The following is a 14,012-nucleotide window of genomic DNA, read 5'->3' on the forward strand; positions in this document are numbered from 1 at the left end:
CATGAGATTTTCTGAACAGAGAGAGAGAGAGAGAAGGAGAAAGGAAGAAAAAGGAAGAGAGGAAGGAGGAAGGAATAAAAGATAGAAGAGCAGACGTATTTTGAAATACAGAGACATCTCCGTATTTTGGCAGGCTGCACAGATAGCACCATTTCAGACTCGGCTTGTAGGTGGAACCTCTGGTTTTCCCTGCAATTTCCACTCTGTGAAATTCAAATATACAACTGCTTGAAAGTTATTTCAGGTAAACTAGTTTCACTCCCTCCATACCCTCTATCATTATTACTTAGATCTTTCCCACACCCATTTCACAGATCTGAAAACAATTAATTTCTAAGCAATTAAGGCTGCACAGCCCAACAGGGGATTTCTCCACCTTCTCTAGGAAGGATTTTCTCCTTTCTGCAGGGCAGTCAAGCCCTGGATTGAGAAGCTATTCCCTACAGCATGCCCAACCCTTGCTCCCCCAGTGGAGTGTCTAGGTCATTGCTCTCAAAGCCCTTAAAAGTTCCTTGGGAGCTTTTATATATGTACCACTGACTAAGCCAACCAGGCACCCCCACAGTCCGTTTTTATGAATGAAATTTTAGTAGAATGTACTTATGGTAATTTGTTTACGTATCACGTATGGCTGCTTTCATGCTATAATGGCAGAGTCCAGTCGCTGCAACCAAGACTGTATGGCCTACAAAGCCCTTTACAGAAAAAGTTTGCTGATCCCTGTTTTAAAGTAAACACTTGTTTGAATCCCATCCTGGGCTTCTGGGGGTTGTGCTCAGATATATGTAATTTATAGAATTTTCCAGGGATTGTGATATGCAGTGTTGAGAAAGTTGGTTATGAGTGCCCATTCTATTTTTTTTTTTTTTTTTTTCAACATTTTTTAATTTATTTTTGGGACAGAGAGAGACAGAGCATGAACGGGGGAGGGGCAGAGAGAGAGGGAGACACAGAATCGGAAACAGGCTCCAGGCTCCGAGCCATCAGCCCAGAGCCTGACGCGGGGCTCGAACTCACGGACCGCGAGATCGTGACCTGGCTGAAGTCGGACGCTTAACCGACTGCGCCACCCAGGCGCCCCATGAGTGCCCATTCTAAAGGTAGATGGAGTGGGGTTCTAAGCTCTGCTCCTATCCTGGGCAAGTTTTCTACCTTTTGAGCCTCAGTCTCTTCTTGGTATCATGAGATACAGTGGCACCTTTCTCTAGAGTTACTATGAAGATCCAATGCAATGATACACTCACTGAATGCTCAATGTTATTACCACCAGCGAAGGGGGAGGCATAGCTTTCTGCTCACCACATGCCGCGGCACAGCTCAGGATCGCATCCTTTATGTTGCTCAAGTCATCCACATCTCGCCCGTACACTTCTGTGAGCTGAAGCGCTTGGGGCCAATCTCTGGCCACCAGGGCTTCCTTGAAGGCCTCAGTAAGCACGTCTAGAGCACTGGGAGAGTGCAGGCCCAGGAGGACGGTAGACAGACTGGCCCGACCACAGAGACTCACTGCCAGGCTCTGCCCCTGCTCAGTGGACCGTCGTAGGGGCTCCCAGGCAGCCATGAGGGAGGCCTTAAGCATAGGGAACTGTTCCAGGAGGCGTTCACACTCCTGGGCTACCTGCTCTGCGCTCAGAGGCACTTCCCTGCGGCCACGAAGCTCCTTCCATGACAAGCTGGGCTTGGTGAGCTTTGACCCCTGGGAAGCTCCTAGACAGGCCACTGTGGCCAGCAGCTTTGAGCGGGACTTAAGGAAGGCCAACGCAGAAGAGGTAAGGGCTGGGAGTGATGAATCCCTTGGGGAGGAGCGGGGCTTTCTCTCCAATGTGGGATTCCCAGTTGGCTTCGGGGAGCTCAGTGTAGAAAGTGGGAGGTCATCCAGGCAGTGGGAGGTGTGCAGCTGGACCATGACGCCCAGCTGGGTCACAAGGGATGATGTCTGCTGACTTTGCTGGGAAGAGCAAAGGGCAAGATGCTCACAGCAGCAGTTAACAATGACCTTCGGCACACTCAGGTTGAGCCCCTCTCGGGCCAGAAGGACTGCCAGCCTGGACGGAGAGAAGCAGACAGCATGTAAGACCTGAGTGCACAGGTATATCACCCAAGTTCAGAATTTTTTTATGCCTATACAATCAAATGTAAATGCAGGCTCTTTGTTATTCTTACTCTCTCCCTCTCCCCCCTGCCTCCCCCCCACCCCCCCCACCCCAGACAAAAGGTAGCCTATTAGAGCCACTGCTCTGCCCTTGCTTTTTCGTTTGATAACATATCTGGGAGAACTGTCCACATCCCTCTAGAGAGAGACCACCTCATTCCTATTTACAGTTACACAATATTCCATTATAGGTGGAACCATAATTTAACCAGTCTTTTATTAGTGGACAGTGGATTTTTCTGATCTGTTGCTACTACATACAAGGCTGTAATAAAATGACTTTGGATAAACACCATTTTTCACATGTCAGTAAAGCCACAGGATAAATTCCCCAATGTGATTGCTAGATCAAAGGATATATAAATTTGTTTTTTGTAATAAATATAGACAAACTGTCTTCCCACAGCGGCTGTACCAATTTATATCCCACCAGCAATCCATAAGAATGCTTGTTTTCCTATGGTGTAGTCAACTCATGAGCTATCAAATTTTTGGATTTTTGTCTATTCATGAATGAAGACTCACCCCTTAATTTTATGCTTGCAACATAAATGTTGCGAGAGGTGGTGAGAGAGAAACAACTGAAATTGAACTTTAATGTAGCTGTGTAAGAGTAAGTGCAAATTAAGGGAAAAATCTGGAAGAAATCCCTACTCTCTGAACTGAATCCAAGCACCATCTCACTGAGCACTCCTTAATGAAACCATTAGGAAGGCCCATCCATGCTTAACTCCCACAGAGTAGCTCCTACCTGTCTGGGGGAACTTGTCGCTCAAGCAGGAGGTGTGACACAAGTTGGGAAGAGCTCTGTTGCAGGAGAACAAATGGATTTCCTACCTTGACTTCCATGTGATCTGCAAAGAGAAACAAAGTGACCTTGAAAATTTCACCAATGACTGCAATAGCTCAGAGCCCTGTTTCCCAGAATTAATAAAGTGCAGTATCAAAATGAAGACTATACTGATATAGTCAGTAATACTTTCTGACTATAGTCAGAAAATACTTGATATTTTCTATGTAAAGGGTATTCTCAACATGACGCTGACCACAAATTGACACCTTACCACTGCTCTAAAGACTTCCAACCACAGACAAACTTTAGTGGGTAGGTTTGGCCCCAAATAGCTCATCCTGCTCTCTTAAATAGGACTGAAGTGCACGCAGTACTCTCTCTGTGGACTCAAGCAAGAACCTGGCCCTCAGATCATAGACATGACTCGTCTCTGGGTCCTCAAATCCACAATGGTCTGAGAGAGGTGTTTTTGCCATTAATGCAGTCAAAATTTATTCGGTACTCCCATGTGCTGTACAGCTGTACCCAACAGTGAGCAAGCACGGATGAATAAAACACAGGGATGAATAAGAGGGGACCCTATAAATCTAGCGTTCTTGGCTACTGCTGTACCCAGAACCTCTTAATTGAGCACCTTTCCTCTTCCCTACCCTAAACACTTGCAGGCCAGTCACAACTCCCTTTCCTCTTTCTTGCTACTTACCGGGCTCAGAACTCAAACTCCGAAGGAGAACCGCGGCCATGGTGCTGCAGTAACTGAAGAAGGTGCCTAGGTAGTCAGTCTGTCTGCTGCCTGCTGGGGTCTGTCTGCCCAAATTCTTCTGGAGGAGCTGAGTCTGGATGTGCACAGGGTGGGCCTCTGCCTCTGGAGCTTTCTGGGCCGCCTGCTCCACCAGTGAGGAGAGTGGAGTACTCCTGGGCTCTGGGAGGAGTTATGGCAAGAGAAGGGATGGAGGCCTTAGTCTCTGCTTCCAGCTCTGGGTCAATGGGGCATCCTATAGCTCGGGTGCTATGCTTACAAGGCAGCTATAAAGTCCTAAATTGGTTGCCCTTATGAGTGATTCTCAGCCAGTAAGAGCTTTGAGTTTGCAGAAATCAGGGTGGATAGTCCTATTTTCACCCCAGTGTCTCTGGGGTGGAATGGCTTGATGAAGAGCACAGCAATCCTTTAGGGAAGGTTGATAAATATTTACTGAGTACCTTCTGGGTGTATTTCTCATTAAGAATGAGAAAAATGTTTAAGTCAAAAAAAAAAAAAAAAAAAAAAGAATGAGAAAAATGTATCAGCTAAGGGAGCATTAAGCATCCCTTCACTTGAGGGGCTGGGAAAACAGGTGGAATTAGCTGTGAGACATGCCCTGGCTAAGAAGGGGCTTCATGAGCCCAGTTCCAGAGTCCTAAGCCTCTGCCCCAAAGTGTTCCTTCACTCTCGGCTATCCCCTCTCCCCAGCTCAGCCCTCATCTGTTGCTGCGCAGTTGCAGTCGGGCCGTACCTGGCAGCTGTAGAGCCTCTCTCAGCGCCTGGAGGACTTGTTCCAGCTGCTGGGACAGGGTGGTGTGGCCGGCGACACAGTCCTCGGTTAGGCTGGGCCAACACATCTGAAGCAGCTCAGCTATGCTGCACCGCGGAGGGCCCCCTCCTTTTTCTTCTACACTCTCTGTGGAAAGCAAATGAGAAAAAGTGAACACTGATGCTGACCTAATGCTCCAAGTTTAGGAGAAAACAAAACAAACAAACAAAAAAACGGGAGAAAAGCAGCTCACCCGATTTAGTTTGTCCGGCTGATATAAGTGGATAATTGAGAATCTTACTGATTTGCTGAAGAACAACAGGAAAACCTCGAATGCCATCAGCATTGAGGAGTACCTGGTCTAGCCGCCGACCTGGAAATGGATTGAAGGAAGAGGGAATGCAGAAAAAATAAGGCACTTTCAGAGACGGATAACTCAGTCTTGTACTTACTTGTACAGTTTTGTCTTCCCCAACATTAAAGAGGAAATATATGCTGTGCCATTTTGGTGACAGCCAGCTTACCTGGTTTATTCAATGTCTGAGGTTCCAGGGTTACCTCCAGCCTGATGCCTCAGCTGCAAACAGCAGCGGGCACACGGTCTCTGGCACTCTATGGAACTGCTGTCCCAAGCCAAACACTTGTGTGGATTTGCCTTGGTACAGTCCTCAGCTGAGAACTTGAGCTGGGATCACATCTGTCTTCTCTCTTTGCCTAAAGGGGCATCTTGACACCCTGACTAGACTATAAACAACTTAATGGACAGAGATTATTCCTTGTATCTCTCATACCCCCTACGCTTTGGATAATCTAGAAATAAGACTAGATACTATTGATTGACATGAAACCATTTCAGCTATTAACAGTTTGGATAATATCTCCTTTCATTTTTGAATGAGTACTAGAAAAAGGGGAGGGAAATTGTTCAATAAGAACAGCATTGCATATGCCACAGTATACTTTCTTAGAAGGTCTATGTGAACATTAAAGGACATTGTAACAACAGCTCAGAAAGGATTTGTAGAGGCATGCAGAAAAGAGGTACCACAGCAGGCCTGGGGCTGCTATCCTTAGAAAGGCCTGCCTGCAAGGTTGCCACTGGCTGGCATCTACAAACTTGACTAAATAATGGTTTCTGACACTGATATAGAGCTTGCCCTAGATGATAAGAGTGGCCAGCTGTGCCTACACTGTTTGTACAATGTGGTTTATGCTGAACACCTGTTTCCTTTTGAGAATCTAGAATTTTGGTACACGCGGGGCAGAGATGTGCCCCCCCGCGCCCCCCCCCCCCCCCCCCCCCCCGCAAACAAAACAAAACACAACAAAACGTTGGGCATTGAGTCTCTGAGCTTCCTTGGATACACTTGTCACAGATCATTGCTAGAGGAATTAAGCACATCCTGTGTGAGTCCACAGGGAGAAGACTCCTGGAAGCTATGCCTGGCTTCCTCCGGACTTTATCCCGTGAGCCTTTTCCCTTTGCTGATTTTGCTGCGTATCTTTTTGTTGCAATAAATCTTAGCCAAGAGTATGACTACATGCTGAGTTTTTTAACTTCTCCTAATGAATCACTGAACCTAGGAGTGGCTCTTATACCATGACCTATTCACCTTTCATCTCTCCTTACTACTGAGAAAGAGGTGCTTTGTCCAACGTTTGGTGTATCACGGATGGGTGGAGAGTGAAACTTTGCCTAATTCTTCACATTCTTCTACGTTCATATACCAAATTCCTCCAAGAATTCAATATACACGTTCTGGGACATTATTAACCAAGGTACAATCCTCCCTCTAACTGTGATCCATGAAATATTCCCTTTCACCTGGTTTACAAACTCAAGACTGTTCTAGGTTTTAGATTAAGTGGGGTTCATTCTTCAGGAGGCATGCAGTCTGAAGGCACAAATTCCACTTATATTATTTTTGAATATATATTTCTTCCTTGAATTTATCTATAAACCAGAAAAGAATTTCCCTAAATTACTGCAGACTGCCAAGTCTATTAAGAAGACAAAACTCTCAGACTATATTTAAGCCACTAAATTGGACATGAGGAAATTAACTAATAATCCTTTTTCCCTATCTCTCCTACCCCGAAAAGCATTTTCTTCTAATCCAATTTATCAAGCATCTCAGAAACCCATCCCCCCATTTGAGAATTAAGGAATACAGCTAAAGAAGCACACTCACCTCGGCTCTCGAGGCTAATGTTTAGACGTCGTTCAGCTGTTTCTAAGAGCTGCTTGCAGGTTTTCCAGAGCTGGCACTGAGAGCAAGCTAGGTCAAATGCAGCCATGGCAGGGGGACTGAGGTCTTCCAGAACCTCTCTCAGGGGAGCAGTGGGCTCCAGCAGGGTGTTGCTTATCCAAAAGTCCTCCTGGAGGGTGGGGATGGGTTCTCCAGCGGTGCTGAGTAGCTTGTCAGTCACATCAGAGATGGAGTAAAATACCATTCCTGGACACCCAGCAGTGGAGTAAAAAGCAAGAGGTTAAGATGATTCTCACTACCACTTGTATTTTGAAAAGTAGTTATTTAAAAAAAAAATGTTTGAGGGGTGCATGGGTGGCTCAGTCGGTTAGGTGTCCAACTCTTGGTTTCAGTTCAGGTCATGATCTCACAGTTCGTGAGTTTAAGCCCTGCACACTGGGCTCCACGCTGACAGTACGGAGCCTGCCTGGGATTCGCTCTCTCCCCCTCTCTCTCCCTCTCTCTCTGCCCCTCCTCTGCTCTTTCAAACTAAATAAACTTAAAATTAAAAAAAAAAAATGTTTGAGATCCTTCTGCATGGCATTATCTTTTATTAGTACCATCATTACAGCCTGGTCTTATGGCATGAAAACAATGTTACATAAAGGAAGACCCAGAGAAACTCAAAATGGTAGAGATGATTGGGGGCTTCTTCCCAATGGGAGTTAAGAAGGGAGCTGAGAAGTAACGAGGTGACTCTGTGTGTGCTAATCAGAAAAGATCTCTAAAATGCATTGCTAAAAAAAAAAAAAACCCAAAAGGTAGAAAACAGTACTTATTCTTAAAAGCCCATTTATATTAAAAACAAAAAGGATGTGCATACATTCTTTTGACTAGGTACAGAGAATTTCTGGGAGAATGTAGAGCAGCAATGTGTGATGGTACTTGATATGTGGAACCTAGGTCAGGAAGAGGCATGGAAATGTGGGGCAGGGTTCTGCCCTCAAGAAATATTGAAAGGATGAGCTTCTGCACTGCTGCCAATGCTGGGCATTGAGGCCTGTGAAGCCCAGGCTGTTGGCATGATACACAGCTTCTTTGCTTTATGGAAAAGTAAAGTAACACGCTTTCTCTCTGAATAACTAGATAGGAAGGAAACAAATTCCTAACCATTGCCCTGAGCCCAAGGTAGCAGCCATCAAAAACACATGGGGGAAATGGCATTCATACTCTTCCATTTAAATCCCACAGGAAGAGCTTAACGGAGTAGCTGAAGGGGCAGGTATGTGACCACCCAGCTTAGGGAATTTGGGCACAGCTAAAGACTGACTCTGTGTGTGTCAGGACTGCTATGGTTCAAGGCAAGTGTCCTGCTCTGGATTTCTGCTCACCTTTATGAGGAGCCTGTGATTTGGTGGCTTTTCCCCTGGTACCCCCCCTCCTCCAGCGCCCTCACCGCCCTTGTGGCACCTGCTGCTGCTGCGCTGCCGATGGCTTGTAGAGTCGAGCGGCCGCTGCCTGTTCTCCGAATGGTGCTGCTCCCGCCATCTGAGTTCTGGTTTTCAATCTTGTGCTCTACCCGGGCCAGTTCCTGGATCACCTCCTGGTAGCGCTCCACAAACGTCAGTTCCCCTGAGCTGGGCGAGGACTTCAGGTTGAACATGAACACCACCTGCCACAGGACAGCAAGCATGGGTTGTGCTGGTGCCGCAGAGTTGGGGACTCTAGAAATATGAGATCTTGCCCAACATCAGACTATGGCCCCAAGACATCTGCTTTGTAGGCTTGTGAGAGAACTGAATATTAGAAGATTGGGTCAAATATAGAAATAACTCATAAATGTCAGCAAGAAAGCCACTAGAGCCCCAGTAGAAAATAGGCAAAAGATGTAGATAATTTCAAAGAAAAAATACATATGACTCCTCTATAGATGAAAAATATTTTCCCTTACCAGTAATCCAGGGAATTTAAGAAACATTAATACCGTGTTGCTTCTATCACAATGACAAACTGTAAAAATAAACCCTCATGGAGTGGTGGTAGAATGAACTGTCACAATCTTTTTTGAAAAGCAATTTGACAATCTATAAAGTTTTAAAAATGTGTATAGTCTTTGACTTAGTAATTTTCATCAGAAACTCTTAAGGAAATAATTCAAAAGACTTAATGTCTAAAGGTGATAATCTTGTCACTATTTATTACAACTATTCCATGGTTGAAAAGAATCTAATGTTGAGTAACAGGAGAATGGTCAAATGCAGCTACTTGATGAGACTACTGTGAGGTCACTATAATCAGTTATAAGGCAAACATAAAAAAGGCTCTACGTAAAGTTTTAGATTCACAATAATCTTGGCTATAGAAAAGTCATGCATAACTTGGAAAAATACTGGCAAAAAATATACTTTACCTTTAATATTGGTAATTCTGGACAATAGGGTTAATACCTATTAATATTTTTTGGTATTTTCTTACAATATTCATGACTTACTCTGTAACCAGCTTAAGAAAATAGAAATTTTATTTAAAAAAAAAAAAAAGAAAAGAAAAGAAAAGAGGGTCAAGGCCCCAGGAAAGGAAGAGGAGGTGAGAACATTTAGGAGTAAAGCCTCTTAGAGGTGGGAAGGTGGGATATCCTGGCTGATTTCCTCTCTGGATTTGGGTGTAAGAAAGGTTGGCAAGGGTCCTGTTCTCCCCCAGAGGGTCAGAATTATCACTATCATTCAAGTATGGGATCTAAAATGATCAGAGGAAGTTAAACCAAGATTCTCCCACCACCTAGATTTCTCCTCAATTTATTCCTCAACAACTGAACTCATGTGAAAGAAAAATTCTGAACTATGTGTTAAGGGACCAGCCCAAGTGTGATAAATATACCAAGAGAGTTTTAAAAACCAGAATAGTAAATTGTTATGCTATTAAATTTAAGCAATTTTTTATAGAGGACTCTTGCATTTCTCACAGCTTGTACATAATCCTCTTAACATTCCCATGAGGTAGGACAAGCAGGTAGTATATTTCACTCCAATTTCCGATGAGGATATCAAATTTCAGACAGGGTTAAGAGTCTTTCTGACCTCTACCTGTACTTTTCCCTATATAACATGAACATCCTAGTTTGGTACCCCCTCTACTTCTTGTATAGTGAATTGGCATTCTAGTTATTAAAAATTGTCTGTAGGGGCGCCTGGGTGGCTCAGTCGGTTGAGCATCTGACTTCGGCTCAGGTCATGATCTCGCAGTCTGTGAGTTTGAGCCCCGCGTCAGGCTCTGTGCTGACAGCTTGGAGCCTGGAGCCTGCTTCAAATTCTGTGTCTCCCTCTCTCTCTGCCCCTCCCCCACTCATGCTCTATCTCTCTCTCTCTCTCTGTGTCAAAAATAAATAAAAACATTAAAAAAATTTAAAAAAATTGTATTATGATTTTTCACTATATAAAAATACATATGTGTTCACTGAAGTTGTTCAAGGAAAGAAACAAAAAAAATGTTTTGAAGGATGGAATTGTGGCTAAATATTTTCTTTTATCTTATTAAAACACTGTTTAAGAGAAAACCCCAATGATTCGAGAGCTTAAATCTCCAGGATGAATCTTGAAATCCACAACGGTGAGCACTGGGTCTTGATACATGGATACCCCCACAGGTGCTCCCAGAGGCTCTGGTTGCACACACATCTAGCTTTACCTGAAGCCCCACAGGCCCCAGACAGCTACAGGCTGCCTTAGTATTCTTTACTAGGATGAGGTATAGCCTGGGCAGCTAATACCTGTCACACGTGTACTCCCCTTACCTGGTGGGCTTCTGCAAAGTTCCCCCGGAGGATGCAGGATGCCAGCAGTGACTCAGGTGGGGAGAACATCATGGGGATGACTGGACTTTGAGACTGAGGCTGCAATCGGCCATCCAGCTCGTTCCTTCCAGACACAGTGTTCAGACTTCCTTCTGTTGGGACACAAGAATGTGGGTGCCAAGGAAGCACTAGAAATTGAGGGAAAACTATAGTGCCGACACTTCCCACCAGGCTCTTATATCTTCAAGGTCCTTTTCTAAAAGTTCTGTAAATGGGGCTTAGTTTTTCCACAATTGAAGGGCAAACCTATGCTATCATCTTTGAATATAAGACTTAAGGACCATTCTTGGGTTATTCACCTCTGTTTCTGCTGATGGGTGACTCAACTGATGGTAAAACAGTCTTTCCCCTCTTCCCCGCTGAAATCTGTTTGGCCTTCTGCAGAACTAACTTTTTTCTTCTTCTTTTTTTAAATGAATTGAGATATAGTTGACAGATAACACTGTATTAGTTTTAGGTGTAAAACATAATGACTTTATATATGTATATATTGTGAAATGATCACCAAAATAAGTTAACATCCATCATTATACCTAGTTATAAACTTTTTCCTTGTGATAAAATTTTTAACATGTACTCTTTTGGCCACTTCAAATATAGAATACGGTACTGGTAACTCTAATACCATGCAGTGTATTACATCCCCAGGACTTATTCATCTTGTAACTGGAAGCTTGCATCTCTTAGAACCAACCTTCTTGAACACAGGCATGAACTGTTCAGTGCAGGATTTTATACCATGGTGTAGGGCAACTCTGTATCAGGGCAAAGCCGCTTGAAGTTGGTAACTGCTTGGGACCCTCATACCTGAAGTACTTGTGCTCAGCTCACTACTTGTACTTTCCAGGGATGGATTGGAACCTTTGTCCCGGCCATCTAGAGGTATTAGGAAGAGAGAGAATCAACCATCAATTCCTTATAGTGTGGAAAGTGAGAGGTCAGCTTGAAGCCAAGGTCTGGGTAGTAAGAGTGAGAGGGTAATGGGTAACTATTACATCTGTGCTCTTTCTACAGCAAACACAAGTTTATACAGACCAAAGGTGAAGGGTGGGCTTAATATGGCCCTCGTGTTCATATGGGTTGTAGCTTATACCAGTGGCTTCCAACCTGTGGGTCTTAGAGCCACAAGTTACTTCTAGGGGCCAGCAACCCCAATCTGCTAGTAAACACTGTCAATATTCTGAGAAAATAGAAGCACAACTATTAATACCAGGAAATGGTAGGGTGCAAAGGAGGGCCACAAAATTTTCTGACATAGAAAAAGGTATCCTTGAAAAGGTAGGTAACCAAGTATAAGACCCAGTCTGCCAAAGGCCATGATATTTAAAGCCCTGGAGGAAAGCTTCTTCTCAACACCTGCTTTCCAAAGTGCTAGGGCTTGTGAATGGAGGCTTGCTATTGTTTAGTGTGGTCATGGGAGGGTGCTATCAGCACCATGCATAGGAGGCTCCTTGGTTCTGTTTGGAAAGGAACAGACAGTGGTAGGAAAGAGAAGATAAATTGTGCGTTCTTGGGCTGGATGGGTCAAGTGGATGCAAACTATTTTGACTCAGACCCATTAGTTGGGCAGCTTAAGGGTCTTAACAACTCAGTCTTGAAGTTTGAAGGTTTCTCGTATGGTATCCTCCACCCTACTTGGTATGTTCACTTTTTTCAGTGCCACTTAGCTAGAGCCTACTCGTTCTTCTGAGCTCAGTGCAAGAGTCAATTCTTCTGAAACTCCTCTCTCTCACCCTTCCCTAAATTGTAGACTATGCTGATCTCTTCTAAGAGATTCCTTCTTCGGGCCATGCCTCAGTACAGTTTAAGTTTTTCATATATACTGTCAATACAGGTAATTTACAAATTCTTTGAAGGCAAAGTCCTGGTTCATGGCTCATTCACAACCCTCAAGCTACCTACCATTGTTCAGCACATAGGAAGCTCTTATGAATTCTTTGTTGTTTATTTACTTATTTACTTACTTATTAACTTATTTATATTTAATTTAATTTTTAAAGCTTTTTAAGGTTTTTAGAGTTTATTTATTTATTTATTTATTTATTTATTTTGAGAGACAGCATGCACGGCATGTGCAGGGAGGGTCTGAGAGACAGGGGGAGAGCCCAAGCAGGCTCCACACTGTCAACACAGAACCTGACATGGGGCTTGATCTCACGAATTGTGAGATCACGACCTGAGCGGAGATCAAGAGTCGGATGCTTAGCTGACTGAGCCACCTAGGTGCCCCAAGACTTTTTCTTTTTAAGTAATCTCTACACCCAATTTGGGGCTTGAACTTACAACCCTGAGATCAAGAGTTGCATGTTCCATCGACTGAATAGCCAGGTGTCCTTTCCCTTAATTATTTAAAAGCCAGCACCAAAAAACATAATGGAAAATTGAATATCTAAAAATGTAATATTACTGAATAATGATCCTGTTTAAACTCCTTAAGAAAAACTCATAATCGAAGCCTAAAAACAAAATAGAGAAAAAACTGTAGCACATGACAGAATTTTTTCTTAATGTGTAAAAAGTTTCTTACAATTCAGTAAGGAAGCAAACCAACCGAAAATATGGACCTTAGAGATGAACAGGCAGCCCAAAGAAAAATATAAATGGTCAATATATGCATGAAAAAACATTCAATTTCAAGCTAAAAATTAATATTAAAATACTAAACATAAAACATAAAAACCATTATATTAATAATACTGGCAAAGATTTTTTTTCAAATTGATACTACTCATTTTGGATGAATGCATGTGCAAATAGGCACTCATGTATAGTTGGTGGGAGTATAAATTGGTCCACCTATTTTTAAGGCAATTTTTTAATATCCATATTTTATATCCACATATCTTTGACCTTGCTATTCTACTGCTAGGGACTTATCCTATAGATATAGTCACACAGACATGTATGCATGAACAGACATATATACAGGGTTATTTACTACAGCATTATTTTTAAGAGTAAAAAACAGGAAAAAATTTAAATGTCCACAAAGGGTATATATAACCATGGAATGCTAAGCAGTCTTTAAATTACAAGGGGAGAAAAGTTCTCAATACATAGTATGATACATCTGTGTATTTAAAAGCATATAAGTGAAAAATACAATCAGGGCTTTCAGTATGTAACAGTAAATACAGTATGATGCATCTGTATATATAAAATGTGGGATATGCTTATATTGCATGGGAAATTTCCGGAAGGAAACTATTAGCAAGGTTACCTTGGGGGAGTGGGTCTAGGATAATCTTAGATCCCTTGTGTTTGTTTGGATCATGTGCTTTATTTTAAAGAATACTAGACAAGTGGAGCATCCCACTTGCCTGGTGCATCGGAATGAGGCGTGGGGAGAGCTCTTCAGATTACCTGGCCGGCTCCTTCTAGTCCGACGCCCCCGGCGGAGACTTGGGTGCCGTGTGGCAATGGGCCGGTATCTTCGGGAAGGTTGTTCCTCTGAAACGGCAAACAACAGGTCACAGGGAGAGTGTTCAATTTTGATTTGACCCATCTCCTGGGGTCA

General features: G+C 43.4%; 1 protein-coding gene across 2 annotated transcripts in view; it reads right to left on the reverse strand.

Annotated features, from left to right (window-relative positions):
• The window catches only part of ZFYVE26 (zinc finger FYVE-type containing 26), a 68,831-nt gene that overhangs the window by 34,746 nt on the left and 20,073 nt on the right, over positions 1-14,012 (reverse strand). For both annotated transcript variants that reach the window (XM_058739437.1, XM_058739436.1), the window contains exons 12-21: positions 13,859-13,945; positions 11,303-11,371; positions 10,436-10,587; positions 8,116-8,317; positions 6,649-6,912; positions 4,710-4,829; positions 4,439-4,603; positions 3,649-3,867; positions 2,904-3,006; positions 1,300-2,045 (exon numbers count right to left, since the gene is read on the reverse strand). In XM_058739437.1, the coding sequence (XP_058595420.1) occupies positions 1,300-2,045; positions 2,904-3,006; positions 3,649-3,867; positions 4,439-4,603; positions 4,710-4,829; positions 6,649-6,912; positions 8,116-8,317; positions 10,436-10,587; positions 11,303-11,371; positions 13,859-13,945 (2,127 nt within the window). The remainder of the gene's footprint in view (positions 1-1,299; positions 2,046-2,903; positions 3,007-3,648; positions 3,868-4,438; positions 4,604-4,709; positions 4,830-6,648; positions 6,913-8,115; positions 8,318-10,435; positions 10,588-11,302; positions 11,372-13,858; positions 13,946-14,012) is intronic.

Source organism: Neofelis nebulosa, chromosome 7, assembly GCF_028018385.1.
Source record: "Neofelis nebulosa isolate mNeoNeb1 chromosome 7, mNeoNeb1.pri, whole genome shotgun sequence".
Taxonomy (NCBI): Eukaryota; Metazoa; Chordata; class Mammalia; order Carnivora; family Felidae; genus Neofelis; species Neofelis nebulosa.